This window comes from Tenrec ecaudatus, chromosome 9 (assembly GCF_050624435.1).
Source record: "Tenrec ecaudatus isolate mTenEca1 chromosome 9, mTenEca1.hap1, whole genome shotgun sequence".
NCBI classification, from domain to species: Eukaryota; Metazoa; Chordata; class Mammalia; order Afrosoricida; family Tenrecidae; genus Tenrec; species Tenrec ecaudatus.
Genome location: NC_134538.1, coordinates 83534885 through 83554838, shown reverse-complemented (window position 1 = coordinate 83554838; position 19954 = coordinate 83534885). Strand labels below are relative to the sequence as shown.

The 19954-nt window shown below is 51.2% G+C and overlaps 1 protein-coding gene across 1 annotated transcript in view; it reads right to left on the bottom strand.

Moving 5' to 3' along the window:
• GSDME (gasdermin E) overlaps positions 1-19954 on the bottom strand; it is a 78020-nt gene that overhangs the window by 13127 nt on the left and 44939 nt on the right. The window contains exons 5-9 of the mRNA XM_075558284.1: positions 15412-15583; positions 12466-12586; positions 5720-5884; positions 1895-2022; positions 108-303 (exon numbers count right to left, since the gene is read on the bottom strand). Coding sequence (XP_075414399.1) covers positions 108-303; positions 1895-2022; positions 5720-5884; positions 12466-12586; positions 15412-15583 — 782 coding nt within the window. The remainder of the gene's footprint in view (positions 1-107; positions 304-1894; positions 2023-5719; positions 5885-12465; positions 12587-15411; positions 15584-19954) is intronic.

Genomic DNA, 19954 nt, shown 5'->3' with positions numbered 1-19954 from the left:
AAGTGGGTTTTAAGTAACAGCAGCCATTTCTATTCCTATTCCTGTCTTCTCGCTCTCTCTCTCTCTCACACACACACACACACACACACACACACACACACCCCTACCTGCGAGTGCACTGATCAAGAAGTAGATAGTTGAAAAGAGCTCCTTGTTGTCCTGAACGTCCTTGTGCTCTCGCTCCCTGCCCTGCAGGCTGCACCCCACAAGCTGCAGGAAGGCTGTGACGTCCTGCTGCTGTGGGGGCTTCAGCTCCTCCAGCACCTCTGGCGGGGGCGAGAGGCCCCTGACCACGTCATCAAACTGCAGGGGAGAGGGGAGAGAGCGGTGAGCCTGGGACATGGTGGACAGTACTAAGCCCCCATCCGTCTGTGCCTCAGCAGTTCCAAACCACCAGAAAGACGGACAATCACCCATTTAAGATCCAAAGGGCTCAAGGACAGAACGCAGAGGGTTGGGAAAGAGGGATGAACAGAAGCAGGAAACACAGGAAGGATGTAGGGCTGGGGAAGGGGCATGGAATGGCCTACCAGGGATGGGTGGAAATAAAATGGGTATGAATGGCTGACTATACAATTGACATCTGCTCTGTCGACCTTCACCTAACTTACAATAAAAATTTTAAATAATAAAGACAGTGGAACTCAAATATTCCCATTAGTACCCCAGCCCTCAGCCACCTCTGTCCTCCTGGGGCCTGCTACAGCTGCCCGAGCCCCCTCTGTCTGCTCTGTGTCCCCCACCACCACCTGGCCAGCCTGCTCCCCTGCATCTGACAGGGTGGCTGATGCTCTTTCCACAGGTGCTGGCCTGACATTTTCCTCTCCAAAGGGGCTACTTTGGGGGATGGAAGTAGACGGACTTTTGGACACACGTGTGTCTCCCTGAGGCTAGCAGGCCCTCCACACACTCGGTGTGCACAGGACTGGACCCGTTGGTGCTGGAGTTCCTCGGCCATTCCAACCACCGCAGGTTCAGTGGTGGGGCTTCTACTTTCAGGAGGCGGGGAAATAATACGCACGCCTTCCTGAAAATCATAAAGCATTGAGTCAGAACTCAAATTCTGCAGAAGAGAGAAACAAACAGACCAAAAAAACAGCACGTCAGACTCCCCGAGCCTCAGCCCTCCTAAGTGAAGGAAAACATAAAATGTGGGTGCAGGGCTGGCCCCTGCTGTGTCCCTCATTGTGACTAGTGAAGGAGCTCCGCCTCCCAGGAAGACTTCTGCTGAAAAACAGGAAAAGACAAAGGCCACTTCTCTATTTAAATAAGGCTCTGCTGCCACGTGCTCCCTTGGTGGCCTCTAAAATAGATGTCCACGTGGAGGCTCGGGAAGCAGCCTGACTTGGAATCAAGCGCTTGCAGAGGTAATTAAGGTAAAAATGAGATCATCCTGGACTAGGGTGGGCCCCACACCCAATGATGGGGACCCTAATAAGCAGCAGTAAAAGAGAGGACACAGGGAGACACGGAGAGAAAGGCCAGGCGAAGAAAGGGCTGGGGTTAGATGGGTGCTGCCACGAGCCGAGGAATGGGAGGAGCCCCCAGAAGCTGGAAGCTGGAGCCCTTGGCAGGAGCGTGGTCCTGTCGGCACCTTGGTTTCAGATGCATGGCTTCCAGAACACAGAGAAAGAATGCCTGCGGCTTTAAGTGACCGCGTGCATGGTAACTTCTGGCTGCAGCCCTCTAATGTTCCACTCTCGTTCTAATAGAAAACTGAAGGTCTGGGAGGAAGAGGAAAAAAGGACACCGTTTAGAAGGTTAAAAGAAAGTGGAGGAAATGTTTAAGGGAACCTCAGATTCTTGTCTCCGGAGATGAGGCCCATCTATCTCTGTTTCTTAAAAAGTCCAAACCCAGGGTGAAGACCCGGCCTCAGGAGGTTGCTGGGCTTACCACTCTGTCCAGGACCATCAGCAGCTCATCATCAAGCAGGGCTGCCTGCAGGAGGGTGCGCAGAGCCGTCTGCTGCTGCTCCGGTAGCTCCACAAAAGGCTGGAAATCCTTCTCTAAGAGCAGATTCACTGTGGAAGCAGCAGAGCACATGCCGGGGCTTGGGGTGGCTGTGCATGACTCCCCACAAGGAAGGGCACATCCCCAGCTCTTTCCCAGATGTTCCCACCTGAGCCGTCACAGTGGAACTCAATCAACAACCAAACTGTTGCCAGCAGAAGGCAGGCAGGGAGGGAGAGAGGAAGAGGAGCCCCAGTCTGTATCTCAGGGTTCAGTGTTTGCTCCAATAGCTCACTGAACATACATTAAGCCTGATCAATTCTTTTCTTGGAAAGTCATTTAGACCGCTCTTTAGCATGATCTCCACAGAAGGAAATCATCCAAGGCTGAATTAATCAGCATCAGCCAGCACTTCTACGATGCTTCAGAGCCCTACAGGTTCCCAGATGCAGACTTTGTTTCGCATCCTTTCTTTTAATTCGTGGCAGCTACTGCATACTTTGGCAGGTGAGGCATGTCGGTCAAAGGGGCTGGTCCTCCAGTTGCCGGGCCAAGACAGCCAGCCATGCTTCCATGTCCTGCCCTCCTGGAGGACAAGCACTGAGGTCTGCCCTACTGTTACTCCCCTCTCCCCTCTCATCCTTTCTGAAAAAACGTTAAGATGGTAAAAAAACAAAACTCTAAATCAATGAAGTGGGTAAAACTACAGCAACTTTACACAACACAGCTTTCCCACATAAAGGCAAGATGGTAGCATGTGAGCAAGTGGTGCTGAAGGAAGGTGTTCAAGCTGCCCTTTAGGCATTAGCACAACACAAGGCTCCGGGAACTGATGGCGTGCCCAGTGAAATGATGCAACAAGCCAATGAAGCCCTGGACGCACTCACTGGTCTATGCCAGGAGATTTGGAATGACGGCTAGTTGACCAGCTGACTGGAAGAGATCCACATTTATACTCACTCCAAAGAAAGGTGACTCAACAGAACTCTCAAATTAGAAAACATTATCATTAATATCACATGCAAGTAAAATTTTGCTGAAGATCATCCAACAATGGTCATAGCATATACTGATTGCTGCCAGATGTTCAGGCCGTATTATTCAGAAGAGGATGTGGAATGAGGGATATATCACTGCTGATGTCCGGTGGCTCTGAGCTAGAAGCAGTGATAACCAGAGAGATGTTCGCTTGTGTTTGATTGACTGTGCCAATGCATTTGACTGTGTGGATCCTACCAAAGTATGGGTATCTCTGAGAGCCAGGGGAATTCCAGGACACCGAATTGTGCTCCTGTGGCATCTTTACATGAATCAAGAGGCAGTTGTACAAAGAGAACAAGGGAATGATGTATGATCAGCTAGATCTCTTGGGATAAGAATCTGAGAATCTGTGAACATTTTCTCTCACCTTCTTTTAGCCCTCAACCTTGTCCTCTTTCCCTCTTCCTCCCAGACCATGAAAACCAGGAAAGGTGTGCATCAAGGGCCTAGCCTCTCACTGTCTACTGAGTACTCATCAGTGAAACTGGATTCTATGAAGAAGAATGTGGCATCGGGAATGGAGGAAGGCTTATGAACAACCTGCAACATACAGAGCACTCAAAGTAACCTCCTTGCTTACTGAAAGTGAGGAGGGCTTGAACAGCATCGATTACGGCCTTCAGTATTGATTACGATGCAATGTAAAGGAGACCAGAATCTTCACAACTGGACCCATAGGCAACATCATGATAAGCAGGGAAAGATCGAAGTTGTCAAAGATTCCCTCTTGCTTGGATGCACAATCTTGGAAGCAGTAGTCAAGAGCTCAAACAATGGCGCACTGGACCTCTTCAGGGAACTGACAAGCACGGAAGTTACTTTGAGGACTGAGGTACACCTGGTATTCTTAATTGCTGTAGATATATATATGAAAGTTGGACACTGAACGAGGAAGATGGAAGAAGAATCGATGTGTTTGTATTATAGTGCTGGCAAAGACTGTGGAAGCAACCTGACAGCAGCCAAGGACAACCAGCTCCCTCCTGGAGTTCCCAGAAGGTGCAAATGATTCGTGGTTTTGCTGCTAAGGGAAATTTCAGGAATCTGAGTCCACCACGAAGCACCTCAGAAGTAAGGCCTGGCAAACCACTTTTAAAAATCAGCCACTGAAAGCCCTATGGATCCAGTTCTACTCTGATATGCATGCAGCCACCTTGAGGGGGGGGTCACCATGATTTGGAGTCAACGTGATGGCAGCTGGTAGTACTAGTAGGTCTGAGCCCCCCCCCCCACCCCGACACTGCATGGTCCAGATCGGTTTAGGAGCCAAGGACACAAAGGTCAAGCCAACAACCCACTCCTGCCTAACCGGTGAGTCCCAAGCTCCCTGCTCCACCTCGGCTTACGCCAAGAACTCCGGGCTCACCCTTAGATGTGAGAAAGCTGTAGCTGTATCTTCCCGCGGTCCCTGTAGTGCAGAACACCTGGGGACCATGCCTGCTGGGTTCCAACCCCTCACACCATTCAATGCGCAGCTGCAAACAGCCCACGATCTGTCTGAGAGGAGGCGGAGGGCTTGCGGCCCTGCCTACGACAGGAAGAGCCCTTAGCCAGGGAGCCCACCGCCAGGCCTGGCAGCCCCGCGTGTGTCAGAGAACGGTGCGCCTCGGGGAGCATCAGGCACTGGGCCTTTGCAGGAGCAGATCCCTCTGGATGGACTCAATGCCCCACCCTACTGCTGGGCGGCCGGTTCAAATCACGGGGCTCCCAAGCCTGTAAGCCTGCTCTGCAGCTGGGACGCCATTGCTGTCTCTGGTTCTTTCTGCTCCAGAACCAAAAGCATCTCCTAGCCCAGGACCCACTGAAGCCCGTCGGCAGTCACTCTTTTATGGCGCCATTCGGAGTCGCGGCAAGCCGTCTCCCCTGAGCCCTCTAGCCTCATTGTGTCTCCGCCTCCCCTTGTACTCCCTACTCCACTCTACCCACCTCCCAAACAGAAAACCCCCCCAGACACTCCTCCTGCCCCCAACAGCTTTTTAAAAGACAGGGTGCCTCGGAGAGAGAGCACGGGACCGGGCAAGGTAGGCACGGCCCAGGTGCCGGGGGTCTTCCTCGCTGGGCCTTCTGGCGCCGCGATCCTCGGACCTCCATCCACCAGAGTGTGGATTGTTTCCATGGAGCAGATGCAAACCTTGGCTTCTCTCTCCTTGTCCTCGATTTAGCCGTCCTGCGTAGTCCCCACGGTGTGTGCGGGTAAAGTGAATTACAACCGCCGGCCCTCGCTCCTTCACCCCTCAACCCCGCTCCCCCACCCACGCCCACCGCTCCATGGAAGGCAGAGGTCGCTGCACAGCTGCCAATGGGAAGGTGTGCAATTCAAACCCACCCAGCTCCACCTACGAAGAAAGGCCTGGCTATCTGCTTCCCCAGAGATGAAGGCCAAGAAAGATGAAGGCCAGTGGGGCAGCGCTGCTCTGTAACACGGGGTCACCACAGTCGGAGTCCGCCAGATGACAACACAGAGGGTTGGTTTTGCTTCCCCCCACCCTTTGCTCAAAGCATAGTGTCCACACCCAAGGTGCCTCCCCTCCCCCATCTCAAGCACAAGACCAATCCTACCGAGGGAATCAGGGTCTGGGGGCACCGTCCTAGTTCCAAATGTTTCCCATGAGACCACCGAGAGTCCTCATTAAAATGGGGAGATGTGGCTCGTGAGGGCCACACCACCTCTTGAGACACTGCCCTTCCATTTGCCATTCACTGGCCACACCACACTGCTGGGGATACCTGGTTTCAAAGCACTTAATGGCTCCTCCGGGGAAGACTTGTCCTGAGCCGCATCCAGCGTGTCCAGCTGGGTCATCATTCTATAGGCCATGGGGGTCATGTCCACAGAGTAGCTTCTCTTCTTTTGCTCAAAGCCACCACACTTGCCTTGCAGGAGGCAGAATTCTGTTAACAGGAGAAAAAGACATTTCTTTCCACATGTCAGATGCCCCAAACCAAACCCAAGCGCATGATTCTGGCACATGGCAACCTTATAGAGCTGCTCTTCTGGGTCTCCGAGGCTGGTAATCTCTATGGGAGCAGACAACCTCAGCTTTCTCCAGGGAAATGGCTGGTGGGTTTGGACCTCCAACGTTGCTCTTGCAGTGAGCAGTCCAGTGGGTAACCCATGGGCCACCACATCTCCTTTAGTAGATGCTCAGCCTTACCCACTGGTGGTCGGGTAGGGAGGCGCACGCATGGGCACACACACTCACCCACACACGCACGCACCCTGCTTTACCCCCATACAACCTGTTTCCTCTACATGTCATGCTATGCTGGAACTAAACACCCAGCCACTTCCCCAAATACCCAAGAAGGTCGCTGGTGTGTGCTGCGAACAGGCAGGAAGCTCTTTCAAACACTGGAAATGTTTTCTTAGCCTGATTGGAACAAGCCAACCCTAAGCACAGAGCACAACTGGGGGAAAGATGAGCACTGGGGACCTTAAGGAAGTCTTGTCAGTGTGCGTCAGGGTACAAATGGCACTGTGATTATGCTTTCGAAGAGTCAACTTTTGTCCGTGAATAAGTAGACTAACGCACGGTTACAAAATTAACTATAGATTTCTCTTAGATGAATGCAGCTCACAGACATGGCGAATAAGACAGCCAGCACAAAACAATACCAGACTTCTATAAAGTCATAGCAAGTCCAGGAAAGGCAAAACCAGTCATAGCAAGTAGTCATAGCAAGTCCAGGAAAGGCAAAACCAGTCCTTTCTAAAGAGCCTTATTTAGAGACAGCAGCATCGGTGGCAGAGTGGTTATGCATTTGGCTGCTAACTGCAAAGTCAGCAGCTTGAAGCTGCCAGCTGCTCCTTGGGGGAAAGGCAGGCTTTCCACTCCCATAAAGAGTCTGAGAAACTCACAGGGGCGGCTCTACCCTGTCCTATATGGTTGCTATGGGTCGGCATCCACTGGCTGATAGGGAGCTTTTTCTGTTGTTGTTTTGGTATCTTTTAGAGATACTGAATCTATAGGCAAAAACAATATGGGGGGGGGCACTTCAAAAAGTTCATGGAAATATTCTATCATGTTCCAATGCCATTTTAGGAGCTCCTTCCTCCCCGTTCCCTGCCCCCATATAATTCCTGGAATCGACTTCAAAGCAGCCCACTGTGGGTCAGAGTGGGTGGGTGCAGGGATGGATCCAGCATGTGCGCCTTCATCACTGAAGCTGGATCGTAGCTATTTGGAGATGTTTTCTGCTTTCCTAGCCACTGGGTACAGGTGTGGAGTCTCCCACACTACACAGCTTTCAGACAAATGATAAAAAGGACACCTTTCTTTAAACGCACCCTGATTTGTGAGCCCAGTCCAGGAATCTGTTAGGCAAAGATATCAAAGTTGTGTCCTTACTAAGCAGAAGCAATAAGGCAACGCATGTACTTGGGCTTTCTGTAAGCTCCTATTTAACCATCTGTCCCCTTAAGCCAGGGGCTTATCCAACAAAGATGTGGCGGAGCCTGGCATTTGCATGAAACTTGGGAGCCACAGATCTAAACACGCATTTTCATTTGTGTGGGCACTACTGATGCTCTTAGGAAGGTCTGTCTTGAGACAAGTGAGCCAATCCTTCATTTGTCCATGTAGCTGATCCGTACTCACTACCATCCAGGTGCCCGGGCATTGGATTACCGTGATGGGCCCCAGGTCATGACTGCGGTCCCTAGCCTGCCAGCCCGGCTTTAAGACCTGTTCTCCAGAGACGAAAAGCCCCTCCAACCAAGAAGTTGATGGGCTCATGGCAGATGATCAGGTGCATATTCCCAATTCTGATCATTGTCTCAGACCATTCCCCCGGTTCACAGAAGCATAGCTTACTTCAGTATTCAATGTAAGTAGCACGCATGTGCATGCACACACACACACACACACACACATACACACACACCACGGAGGAGAGGCTTCACACACAAGTGGGTTCCTTCTTTCAACTGAAGCACAGAGATAAAGAAGAAAGGTGAGCAGTCACGGGTGCTCTGCTGGCCAGTGTTCCCGTGGAGGGGAACAGGGAGCGAACAATACAAAGGGGACCCCCCCCCACACACACACACACACAGTTAATACTGCCTTATACCCTGTCAAGAGCCCTATTTAAAAAAGCAGAGGTTGAGGTCAGTACCAACTCATTTGGAACCCTCAGAGCAGCGTGGGGTTCTTACAGGCGCAGACAGCCACATCTTTCGACCTCAGTGCAGCCGGGGGTTTGGACAGCCAACTGCATCGCCAGGGCTCCTGAGGAACCATCCGCCAACAATGCTGAGCCAACGAGACTTTCAGAGTCCGTGGCACCAACACCACTTGTGCAGGGTAGGCACAGCTGCGGAAGGTTTTTCATCATCAAATGTGACATGAGCCGCTCCTCTGTGCCGGGCACCCCAGATACAGGAGGACCAAAGCACAGGCCAGGACAGGACACATGAGAAAAGGGAGGCAGGGGCTAAGCAGGTTCCTGACGCCAGGGTGGCTGTGGGGACAAGGGGCTTCACCAGTGGCTGTCAGAGAGGAGAGCCAGCTGGAGGAGAGCAGAGTGTGCCCCCAACCTGAGCAGCAGCAGCCCCAAGACTCAAGGGTAAGACAAAGGGGCTCATTTTCCAGCACGGTGGGCACCCCTGGTGAGACCGCAGGGCTAATGAGGACCAACACTGGAGGCAGAGCTGGGCTAGTCACCATACACCCAGCTCAGAGTCTAGCCTTGGGACACCAGGCCCGTGGGAGGGTGTTTGTGCAGGGTCTGCATGGATGCCGGGCTGTTTCAGAACCCTCGCACTGGGAGGTGGTGAGGATGGAGGAGGCAGGGAAGGACCAGCCGGCAGTGGAGCCAGGGAACTCACGGGAGATGCTGGCGTCTGAGCCTGTGGCCTTGGGAGAAATGCACAGGCCTGGGAAGAGGGTGGGAAGCACCGGATTCGGTCCACAGATGAGCTGAAGGGAAAACTGAGCATTAAGACACTGGAAACCCTGTGAGCTGCTTCTTGGAGCGGAGTAGAGGGAGCACAGAGGGGAGACGTGGCTCGGGCAGCAGAGGGTTTCTGTTTGCGGTGATGGGAACCTGAGCAACAGATCTTGATGACGGTCACACACATGAGTGAGGTCACTGATGAGACGTGAACTGGGCCAGTGCCCAGTTATGCGGAGGTCCCATGGTGTGGTGGTTACACACTGAGCTGCTATCCACAAGGTCAGCAGTTTGAAACCACCAGTGGCTCCTCCGGAGAGAGATGAGGCTTCCTCCTCTAGCAAAGAGGTGCACATCTTGGAAACTGACGGGGAGTAATTCAACCCTGTCCTACAGGGTTGCTATGAGCCAGAATCCACTCGATGGCAGTGGGCTTGGTGTGTGATTATATATTTACAATTCAAAGGTGAAAATAATTTATTTTTTTAATCCCTGTTTGAAAGTACAAGGTGAGAAAATATATTTGTGACTGTCCACACATGTGGCCTGGAGAGAGGGAGGAGGGCCACCCTTCCCCCCCTCACCCCCCTCTCCAGGGGAGGGCTGCAAAGGCTGCTTCCCCTAAGGCCCCACCCTCACCCCGGAGATCCCCTCACCCCCTCTCACAGTTGCACAGGACACGCAAGACCCCTGGCAGATGCGATGCCACCCAGCGAGGAGGAGCGATCAGGCCGTCTGTAGAAGGCCCTTCCTTGCAGTTCCTGGGAGTCTATGTTTATGAATGCTGAACCAGAATATTCTATGGCAGGAGTCATAGAAAACACAGATGGGCAAGAACAGCAGAACTGCTCTGAAAACCGGCAGTGAGTCACGGGGAAAAGTGCCTCTCCAGCAGTGGGAAAGAGCCAAGGCACTGCTTCTAAGGGAAGCTTGTAGGAGAGAAGCCAAAGGGATTGCTGAGAAACCCCCCAGGGTACCTCTCTTCTCAGCAGCACAAAGAGGAGTTTATTTTCAAAGACAGCGGAAGCAAGCTAGAAAAAAGGCTTGACATTGAAATGCAAACAAGAGAACCCAGAGCTGGGCAAGGCTGTGTCTTAGAGGCCCAGGATGGAGCCACAGGCTGCCCGAAAGCTGCAGGCCTGGCAGGGCACAGCTGCCTCCCTTAAAGAGGACGTGGCTTATGGCTCTGGCCCCAGGTCACCAATGAGTCCAGCGAGTTCTCAGGTGAAGCTAAGATTTCCAAAGACCTCAAAACCTGGGCTTCAAACCATTTCGGAATGGTTCAGTCAGGGCCTCTCCAGCAAAGTCAGAACAGATGGGAGTTCAGAAACATCTCAGTAAAGCAGAACCATCACCAGAAGGGGAGAGACTCGCAGCTGGAGGCTCAAATGGAGGACTCAGAAGGGAGCCCCTGCAGGAGCCGGATGTGGGCGGCTGGATGACGGTCCCATTGTGGAAACCCAGAAACACATTCAAGTCAGAGTGTCCGCTGCCTGCCGTCTCTGAGCCTGACACTGCTGTTCCCCACTCTGCCGATGGAGACTCAGTTGCTATGCAACAACACACACAATTCCCTAGTTTTCTAAGAGGGAGATTAAGTTTCTAAAAGGGCATCAACTCATAATTTTTCCTGTTCCCATTAGCATTCCAATTCATCCACACCTTTGAACTTCGAATTCATCATGGTTTTTCTTTGTCGGCCACGAGTAAACGGGAAGATCCCGAGGGATATCTTTTTACAAACATGACGTTCACCTGCATTGGGGGGCAGTTGAACCAGCACAGGTGGTAACACGATATGGATGGGAACAACAGTCGCAGGAACCCACGACTAAGAATGATAAACACCTTTCTTTCCAAAAGGAAGGATAGAATGTTTCTACAATGCCCAGGATGATATGAGGATTTGGAAACACGATTCTTCTCATGCCATCTGTGGCCCCGACTTGTGGAGCCCTGGTTGGTGTGGTTACACACTGGACTGTAATCCGCACGGTCGGCAGTTGAAAGCCACCAGCAGCTCAAGGGAGAAAGACTGGGCTTTCTACTCCCGTCACCCACAGGGGTCACAATGGAGTGAGCAGTTTGAGTGAGTGAGTGTGTGCATGCATGGCCCCGGACTTACTTCTCTAAGCTGTTTCTTAAACTCAACACCTCCTCTTTATGTCATCTCAGGCAAATGGCTTCACCTGCCTAAGAGGCAGGCTGCCACATTAGTGAACTAGGGGCACATGCCTAAGAAAGGTCAGCCTCGGGGCTGTCTCTGCCACTGAACCTCAAACACCCCGGCCTTTTCAATAGGCATGCACAAACGGGGCGCCCAGTTGACATGCTGGTCTTTTCTGAGTCCCTGTAGCTGTCACTGAACAGTCTGGTCACTCTGAGAGGGCTTCCTACGGGCCAGAGGCTAATTAATTCAAGATGCCCTCCTGGTCTTGCCTCTTGACTAGAAAAAAAAGAAGAGTGGGCGTCGAGAGCACACATGCACCCTAGCACATGTTGTTATTAAGCTCAATCCCAAACTGCACAAGAACAGAGAGAACAGCAGAAGATCCACTGGCTGGCTTCAACGACCTAGTGACTATGGCCGGTCTTCTTACCCCCAACAGGCCCAGACCCCTTACACTTCATATATATATATCTTTAATAAAACCCCAGACATTACCATTTCATTGACATTATTTCGGGAGAAATCTTTTCAAAATAAGGAGTCTTTTTAAAAATAAATGGGACTATACTTATCGTTTTCAAACCTAAAATATTAACAATAATTTATCCCTTTAAATTGATGCAGTCACATCCCCATGAAGTGGCCACTTTTCTTGGGGAATGGGCATTGAGCAGTGAATGAGCATGTCAGATCAGTAGACAACAGCTAAACCAAAGCCCCTGTTTTCTCCAAACTATGGCAACGGCAAGGAGTCCTGGTGGTGCTGTGGGGGTTAGGTAATGAAGGTCAGTGGTTCAACCCCACCAGCTCCTCCATGGGAGAAAGATGAGGCTCAGTTCAGTACTTCTAGTGATGCAACGTGCTGGCAGTTTAAACCCACCAGCCGCTCGGCAGGAGGAAGACAGGCAGTGGGGAACCCTGAGAAGCTGTATTCTGCCCTGTAGGGTCACGGTGAGTCGCACTTGAGTGGGTAACTGTGGGCTACGGAGAGGTGGGGAGGGATAATACAATGATATGGTTATTAATCGCGCAAGTGGACAGTTCAGAAGGGGCCCCGTGCCCAGTATTGCCCATGTCTGATCTAATAGAACCCTCACACCTTCTGGGTAAAGAAGGGTGAGGAGCCTGAGACCTCATGGGATGTGGCGGTGCTGGGGCTGATGCCAGTCTGGCCACACGGGTAGAAGTTCCCATGTCTGAGTGAGAAGGTCGAGCTGCTCCTCACGTGCCCTCCCCAGGCCCACCTAATCTCTCTCACGGGTCCAGGGACTGGGTCATGGGCATCCTCTCCTCTGCTGCTTCCTCTTGCTTTTCTCCCCATGATCCCCCAAAGCAGTGTGGGGTGCCTCGGAGGAACAATACGTGACCTTCCTTCAGGCAGCTCAAGAGAGCCCAAGAGGCCAGCACTCACCAAACTGGCCGTCCAGTGTCACATATAAATCGGTGACACCATAGGCGATGGTGGTGGAAGTGGGGATCTCCAGCACCACGTTGGAGTCCTGGATCAGGTTCCCATCCTCCTTCGCGAACACCTGTGGGAGAGAAGACACTTTCATACCAGGACACTCGTCACCAGCGTATCTAGACTCCACCATGGGCCAGCCTCATGCCTGGCCCACAGGTGCTCAAAGAATGTCCACAGAGCCGAATGGAGAAGAGGAGGCTGAATGCAGAGGCTAGGACTTAAGGCTTGTTAGCATCAGACTTACTACAAATTTCAAAAAGTGGGCCACCAAAAACCCTGGTACCCAAACTCAAAGCATGGGGGACACAGTGAGGTTGGTGGTGCCGAATAAAGAAGGTAAATCAGATAGCTCCCCAGTCTCATCAGATAGCTCCCCAGGCCCTGGAGACCATTTTGGAATCCTTAGGAGATTCTAAACAAAAGCAAGGGGGGGGCAGCCAGTGGAGTGAGAACCCCCAAGCTCCTCATTCCAGTGTGCTCACGTGGTGGGTGGGCATCTGTGCTGGTACACAAAAGAGGGGTGGGGTTGCTGGAGGGTGAAGAACAGGATGAGGGAATGATGGCCCAAAAAGTGATAAAGAATTAGGTCCCCAAATGTTCCCCTGCAGACATTCACAACTTGGATCCCTCCCCCACGATTCCCTAGGGAGGAAAAGATGAAAAGCTCTATTGGTTGGCCCAAGATCAAAGAGCGCTTTTTTTGGCAACTTGACCTTGGTCAGAGTGTGATGCTTTGGGGTCAAGGACTAAGTAGCCAGCTGTCTGGCTGTGTGGTACATTCTAGGACTTCAGTGGGTGGAGAGAGCTGGCAAAAGCAGCAGCAGGGGCCCCATCAGGCACCTCCCCTGCCACTGCTGCCCAGCCTGCCTGACCAGCCCTCCCCAGGGAGAATCCTAGTTCCACACCTGTTTTACCTCCACTCCTTCCAAATACAAGAAGGGAGCTTCAAAAAGGTCATGGGAAGATTCCATGACCTTTTCATTCCATTTTCCCATGAACTTGCTGACACTCATAATTCTAAGTCTTCTAGAAAAAAAAGTCAACAGCTAACTCCAAGACTTCAGAATAAACCCCTAAGACCATTACCCTGAGATCATCTTGAACTTGAAACCAAAAATGCCCCCTAGGGTCGTCTTGAAATCCAGCAACAGTTCAGCCTAAGAAGTACAGAATGTCTCCCTCCTCAAGGTTGGTGGTCTTTTAAGATCTAGCGACATGGGATCAAGTGAACGGCGGCAACTCGAAAGATCCAACAGGAAAGTTGGGGGGCTGTGTGTTCCTGCCAAGAGGGAGAGACAGCTTGGAAGAGGAAGGCCAAAGGGTGACAGAACTGGAAGAATATGCTCAATATGGAAATGTTGAATCGGTGCATATTCTGCTATGTAAACACCAGGCACCAAGGCAAACTGGAGGGAAAGTCTGCGTTGATGGTCACTGACACCCAATTCTAGCTCATGGGGCAGCTTGGGAAGATGGTCCCTGGCTTAATCCAGACATGTCCGTTGGTAGACTGATTTTTACCGGCCCTAACTCGATCCAAGCTGGGCAGTGACTAAGGAAGACCACAGAAGGATTGGTGCGTTGGATCCTGATGTTGGCAGTGAATGTTGAGAGAACACATCCGTACTGGAGCCAGAAGCGCATCCAGAAGGCTCGTCCACAGTGAGGCCAGCCCGGCTTGGTCTCGTGTACCAACTTTGGACATGTGAACAGGAGAGGCCAGTCCCTGGAAAAGGCTACCATACTTGGTAAAGTAGAGGTTCTTTGAAAAAGAGGAAGCCCCTGGGCAAGATGGACTGACACATGGTTGCAAACAGCGGGTTGTCACATAACAATTGTGAGGCTGGCTCAGGACCAGGCAGTGTTTCATTCTGCTGGTGAGGGGGTGGGGGGGGTGCTGTCCACTGGAGCCACCTGGGTGGCACCTCACAGTAACATCTTAATCCATACGGCTTCCCAGCAGCTAATCACAAAGTGATTGTGTTGAGACCTTGGCTCTGGTGCTACTGTGGTTTTGGCCAGTTCCCAGGATCCTGGGGAAGGCTGGCCCCAGTGGGCCCAGGTCCACCTGACCAATCTAATGGTCCTATTGCCTTGTGCTTGCGTCTGTTTCAGCAATGGGCCTGACTCAGGTCGGTCCAGCCAGAACCAGCTCAGCAGTGCTCTTTCCCCGGGGTCAGAGGGAACCTGGCATGGCATGCACCGCAGGAGGGCGCCTGCATTCCGGGAACCAGCCCAAGGGCAGGAGGCTCACCTTCCTTTAAATCAGTGTTTCCCAAAGTGGGTGACACTGCCCCTGGAGGTTGTTGGAACGATCCAGGGGGGCTGCAAAATCTGATGCCTACACGTTATCCCAGGAGCCCTGGTGGGACAGTGGGTTTCAATTCGAGCCACTAACCACAAGGTCAGCAGTTTGAAACCACCAGCCACTCAGTAACTCTCTACTCTCAGAAAGGGTTTGAGTCTCAGAACCCAGCAGGGGCAGTTCTACTCTCTCCTAGAGGGTGTCCATGAGTCGAAAATGGCCCGATAACAGCGTGGGGAGAGAGACAGGGACAGAGAGACTGAGACTCGATCCTGAATTATGGGCTATATAGCGCAAAAGTTTTAGTTTGGAGTAATTTTTTTCTCTTTGTTCCTTTCTAAAAAGGAGGCAGTATGCCATGAAAGTTCGGGGAGCTATGTTCTAAATCCCTGAGCCCTAAACCAATCCTGGATTAAAGTCAGATTGGCCCAACCTTTGGGTGACCTTTCTTGCTTTAGCCAATTTGAGTTGGATTCCGTTGACTCCCCGCAGAGTCCTGACTAATGAAGACTCCTCCCTCCAATTGAGGTCCCCAGCCAGGCGCCATCGCTGGGTTCAGAGGTGGCCCCGCCACCCGGACCACTCACCTGGATGGTCTTGGTTTGGATCCCCACTATGCCACCGCACGTCTCCTCGATTTGCAAGTGCTCAGAGATGAGACACTTCTGCGTCGTGACGATCTTCTGCGTCACAATGCACAGGACCTCATTCCTTCTCTTCAGTACCTGCTGCAGCACAGGCTCCTTCAGGTTGATGGTTCTGAAAGAGGAAAATGGCTGTGAGCAGTCTCGGGCCTGCATGTTCTCCGCTTACACAGCGGGCCACTGAGGAGTGAGCAGGTGACAACCGGCACCGCTATTTCCTGGCGGTGAGAGAGGAAGCAATTCATCCAGGAGGCATAAACCAAACTCCCCTGAGGCCAGCCCGAGCAGCCAGCCCTCCAGGGAGGGGCTGGCCTGGGGAATCGAGCTCTTTGTCAAAAGGCAGCCCTGGCTTGTCAAGAGGGAAGGGAAGAAGCCATTGGGGAAGCCCAGTCCATCTTTCTGGCAGTCCATCTTTCTGGCAGCCAGGGAGCTCCACGGTGCTGTTGAATCAGAGTCTGGGCGACCGCATCCCGACCACGGCCCGTGAAATACGGCGTGGTGGGGGAACAGACATCAGTGGCTTCGTACAGAACAGAAATGGAATAGGCTTAAAGTACAAGTGGAAAAGGAGCTGCCAACCACCCAGACCTGCCGTCCGGAAGCCCCATGTGTGCAGGAGACCTGTGCTCCATCGGTTTTTCCTTTTTTTAAAATCATTTCATTGGGGGCTCGTACAATTCTTATCACAATCCATACATCTATCCATTGTGTCGAGAACATATATACATTTGCTGCCATCATCATTCTCAAAACATTTGCCTTCTACTTGAGCCCTTAATATCTGCTGCTCATTTCCCCCCTCCCTCCCCACTCCCTCTACCTCATGAACCCTTCATCATTCATAAATTATTATTATTTTTTCATATATTACATTGTCCAACATTTCCCCCCCGCCTTCTTCTCTGCTATCCCTCCCCCAGGGAGGAGGCTATACCTGGATTCTTATTATCAGTTCCCCCTTTCTATCCCACATTCCCTCCACCCTCCAGGCATCGCCACTCTCACCACTGGTTCTGGAGGAGTCATCTGTCCAAGATTCCCTGTGTTTCCAGTTGCTATCTGTACCAATGTACATCCTCTGGTCTAGCCAGATTTGCAAGGTAGAACTCGGATCATGATAGTGCGGGGGAGGAAGTATTTAAGACCTAGAGGAAAGTTATATGTTTCATCGTTGCTACCCTGCACCCAGACTGGCTCATCTCCTTCCCACAACCCTTCACTAAGGGGTGTCTGGTTGCCTACCAATGGGCTTTGAGTCTCCACTCTGCACTCACCCACATTTTCAATGATATGATTTTTTTTTCCCTTGATGCTTTCTTGATACCTGATCCCTCTGACAGCTCGTGGTCACACAGGCTGATGTGTTTCTTCCATGTGGGCTTTGTTGCTTCTGAACTAGATGGCCACTTGTTTATCTTCAAGCTTTTAAGACCCCAGACGCTATATCTTTTGATAGCTGGACACTATCAGCTTTCTTCACCACATTTGCTTATGCACATGTTTGTCTTAATTGATTGTATCAGGGAGGTGGGCACCGATTGATATGATTTTTAGTTCTTTGATGTCCGATAACTGGTCCCTTCTGCACCTTGTGGTCAGACAGGCTGGTGTGCTTCCTCCATGTGCTCCATCGGTTTTTCAGTGACTGGTTTGACTGAAGCAGTTAGTCAGGCTTTCCTTCAAAGGTGCCTCTAGGTAAACTCAAGCCACCAATCTTTCATAAGAAGGAAATCAGATTTGACTTAAGCAGGAAATTTTTAAAAATTGTTCTTAGGTGTTATTTAGTCGGTTACATCATGCACAACCACAAACACAAACTTTATGCTTGAGTCCATTGTCCCAGCTCCTGTGTCAGTCATCGCGCCCAGGGCCCTGCTCCTGTTGACTGCCCCTCTACTTTACCAAGCATGATGTCCTTCCCCTGGAGGACTAGTTGCTCGGAAAGCATGTTCAAGCACATGACAGCATTTCGCCATCCTTGTCTCTAAGGAGAATTCTGGCTATCCTGCTTTCAGGACAGATCTGTGTGTTCTTTTGGCCGTCCGTGGTACTTTTAATATTCTTCAACAGCGTTATAATTCAAATGCATTGATTTTTCTTCAGTCTTCCTTATTCAATGCCCAGTTTTCACGTGCATAAAGGTCAGCAGTTTGAAACCAACAGTTTGCTCCTCAGGAGAATGAGGAGGCTTTCTACTCCGCTAAAGAATTACTTACACACACACACACACACACACACACACAAAGAATTAGTTACAGTCTTGGAAAGCCACTGAGGCAATTCTGCCCTGTCCTGTAGGGTCACTATGAGTCAGTATTGACTCAATGGCAGTGAGTTTAACAATGTTTATGGAAATTGTTCCATGTCACTGGTTATAATTTTTACAATGTGTCACCATTCTCTGGATTTGCATCTGTTCATTCTATTTCCATTGATCTGGCTTCCCGTCCCTTCTCATTTTTGCTTTTGGGTAGCTAACTGTGCAGTCTCATATAATTGCTTAAAAGAAGCACATTCCTCATGGATGATGTCAGTTATTTTTTTTTTAAATTGTTTTATATCAGTTATTTTAAAAGCCATTTAATTACTTGACTGAAAGGCGACTTGCAGAAATGACTTCAAGTCAAGTTCAAAGGTGTCTGAGGATGAAGGTCCCAGGGGTTCCTCTGGTCTCTTTGGTCCACCGGGTTGGGCCTTTTGTAGAAATTCAAGTTCGATTCTGTTTTTCTCCCATCCTTTTGGGATCTTCTATTGTGTCCTAGGCAGGGCGTACTAAGGCACCATCTAGCTGTCCGGGTCTCAGGCTACAAAGACTGCGGTCAGCGCCAGCTATTAGTCCCCCAGGAGCCCCGGCTACAAGCCCAACTGTCCAACTGACCAGAGACCATGCTGGCGACCAGTCCCTCCCTGCTCTGTGGCTGGCTAGTTCCTTTCTTGGGAACCCTGCTCTTTTGTCTCAGCTGGGCCAGCTGACAGAGCACACACAGCCCCTTAGTCTTCTTGCGCACAGTTTTCAGTCAATTCCGCCTTCCTTTTGCTGTTCAGTCTAACTCTCCATGCTTTCATCTCCTAGTCTTGGATTCCGCATTATCATCTGTACCTGTTTCTCTCCGTTTCTTGCTTCTTTGCTGTAGGGGACGGCATGGGGTATATGCCATCTTGAGTCATCTGAAAAAAGGCACTTCTCAACCTCAATCGTAGTAGGGACCTGATCTGGCTGACCCAAAAGGATGAACACTCTTGGCAGGGGCTCTAGGGGTACCTGGCCCAAGTAGGTCATGTTGCAGAGAGGAAAAATGAAGCCAGTAAGACAGGATTGGACCAGGGTCACCCCACCAAGATATGGGGCTTCCATCGCACCACGTCAGGGAATTTCCAGAATAGGTTAAATCTTCACCCACAGAAGGTGAGTTCACACTGAGAAGCACAGAAAGGAAACAACATCTCAGGGCGCTCCTCGTGTAAATGCCAGGCGTCGATGAAGCGGAAAGGAAAGGAGCCAAATTAGAGCTGGTGTCCACGCAGAGCAGAGCCTAGCTGTCAGCCGGGGCTTCTGAAACAGCCCAAGGTTAATTACCTTTCCAAGCTCCACACACAAACCCCCTCACCCACACAGTGGCTGCCCATTCCTTGGCAGACAAAGACTCATCTCCAAGGCTCAGAAAGAATCCCCAGAGGCGCAGGGCAGAGACGGCAGGAAGGTGATGTCAGCAGGGGCCAGGGTCGGACCACTTGAGCCTCATAACCTGGCCAAAGGGTTTAATTGTGATGTCGCCACTGACATTTTTAAGTGAAGGAATGGCCGGAAAAAAAGTAGCTACGATCCAATTAAGCAGCTCATGTCATTATGGTTGTTGTTGTTAGCTGCTGTTGACTTGACCCCTGGCAATCCCACCCACAATAAAACAAAACCAAAAAATGGCCTGGTCTTACACCATCCCATCTGGAACATTATCATGCATTGCGTTTTCATGGGCTGATTTTTCTGTAGTAGACCACTAGGCCTTTCTCCCTAGTCCATCTGGGCCTGAAAGCCTGCTATAACATGTTCAGCATCATGAAACAGGCAAGCTACTGACAGCCGGGTGGTGACTGCGTACCGAGGAGGTACTGGGACTCCAGCGCAGGTCTCCCTCATGCAAGGAGAGGGGGATACCCGTCGCTGCCTCCCTGGGGCTTTGCGTTTGTGCGTCTCAGGCGAGGAACTCAAGTAGTGAATATCTGAAAAGGTCTCATCTCCACTTAAGACACTTGCCAGACATTCTCCTTCCAGGAAGGAGCAGATGATACAGGAGGCCTGGAGTCTGTCCAGCTGGGCCCTGGCCAATAGCTACGATAGATGACTTTGAATGACTTCCCCTCTGCACCCAACTTTCTTATCAATAGACCGATGGCCATGCTGCCTTCCTCATGCTGCTGGTTGTGGGATTTAGATTATGTCAGGGTTGCGTGGCGCCCAGCTGAGAGCAGCCACGCTGACGTCTCC